Genomic DNA, 1,155 nt, shown 5'->3' with positions numbered 1-1,155 from the left:
AAAAAAAAAAAAAAAATATATATATATATATATATATATATATATATATATAATCTGTAAAAATAACTATATTTTCAGCATTGTTTTATGCAGTGTTTTAGCAAAAGTATTGACCTATTTTGCTGCTCATTATGTTTCTGCTTCTGTTTTTAAAATAACTGCATCATCTGCAGCTCTTAATGGCACTTTAGTGTCTTTATAGAGAAGCAACGCACACAGGATGGGCTTGAATGGAAAAAAATATTACGAAATATTACGATAACGGCGAAATATCATTACAATAAACGGCCCTGAGCGCTTGTGGTGAAAACCGCTCCTTTGTTTTGAAGTGCTGCTTACTTTATTTAGAAATGGTAAAATGGTGCTTCCATTGCTGTTATGCCTTGGTCTGGTTAGAACCAAGCCGAGGTCCTCACCCGGACCACCGTCCGCCATTTGGATATGCCTGCTCTAAACATTCCATGCTAACTAGCTAAACCTTCACGCCTTGGTTTGTGCTCAGTAGTTTATTGTGTCCTTCATAAGTATCAGTGTCTAATGCATAAGTTCTCCACTTGAGAAATACAAGCTCCAGTTATAAGACTCTGCGCTCAACTAGTCAATTCTTTTGAAGCAAAAAAGCGGTAAAAAAAAACAATGAAAGAAAATAAATTGGACGCTGCTGTGTTTTGATGAAGCTCTAATGCTTGGGTAAGTGAGCGTGGAGGCATAATGGCTGGCACTATCTGTGCTCTAAGCTCCTCGTATTCACTGCATTGTACTGCCGATACTAATGACTTCTGTTTTTTTTCATACTTAAAATCACATCGAGGCAGGTAAAGATCCGAATGAAAGAGGCACAAGGCCATGTGCAGTTGAACATTGGCTATGAGCTGCCCGCGTCTTCCCTGCGGAGTAGCGCGGCAGGTTACAGACAGCCAAATGTCAACCCCTGATGCCATTTAGTGAGGGCAATATGCAGCAAATGAGCTCTCATTAGGGGTTTGTTTATCACGTAATGAGAAAGCCTTTGGTGCAGCTAACGGCCCGAGAACCTCTTCCCTCTTTTGTCTGTGATTACCAATTTACTCTCTTTATCGATGGGATTTCGTTTCGCTTTTTGGAGCCCTGTTGTCGCAAATGCCTGGTAGAATACAAAAACATATACTCGTTTTA

At 39.7% G+C, this 1,155-nt stretch overlaps 1 protein-coding gene across 1 annotated transcript in view; it reads left to right on the top strand.

Annotated features, from left to right (window-relative positions):
* The window catches only part of tbc1d22a (TBC1 domain family, member 22a), a 149,313-nt gene extending 148,378 nt beyond the window's left edge, over positions 1-935 (top strand). Inside the window, exon 13 of the mRNA XM_016234144.1 lies at positions 816-935. Coding sequence (XP_016089630.1) covers positions 816-935 — 120 coding nt within the window. The remainder of the gene's footprint in view (positions 1-815) is intronic.
* The last annotated feature ends 220 nt before the right edge of the window (positions 936-1,155 follow it).

Source organism: Sinocyclocheilus grahami, unplaced genomic scaffold (genome assembly GCF_001515645.1).
Source record: "Sinocyclocheilus grahami isolate Dianchi unplaced genomic scaffold, SAMN03320097.WGS_v1.1 scaffold445.1, whole genome shotgun sequence".
In the NCBI taxonomy this organism is placed as follows: domain Eukaryota; kingdom Metazoa; phylum Chordata; class Actinopteri; order Cypriniformes; family Cyprinidae; genus Sinocyclocheilus; species Sinocyclocheilus grahami.
The sequence above is the reverse complement of the archived record's forward strand: the minus strand, read 5'-3'. Positions and strand labels throughout refer to the sequence as shown.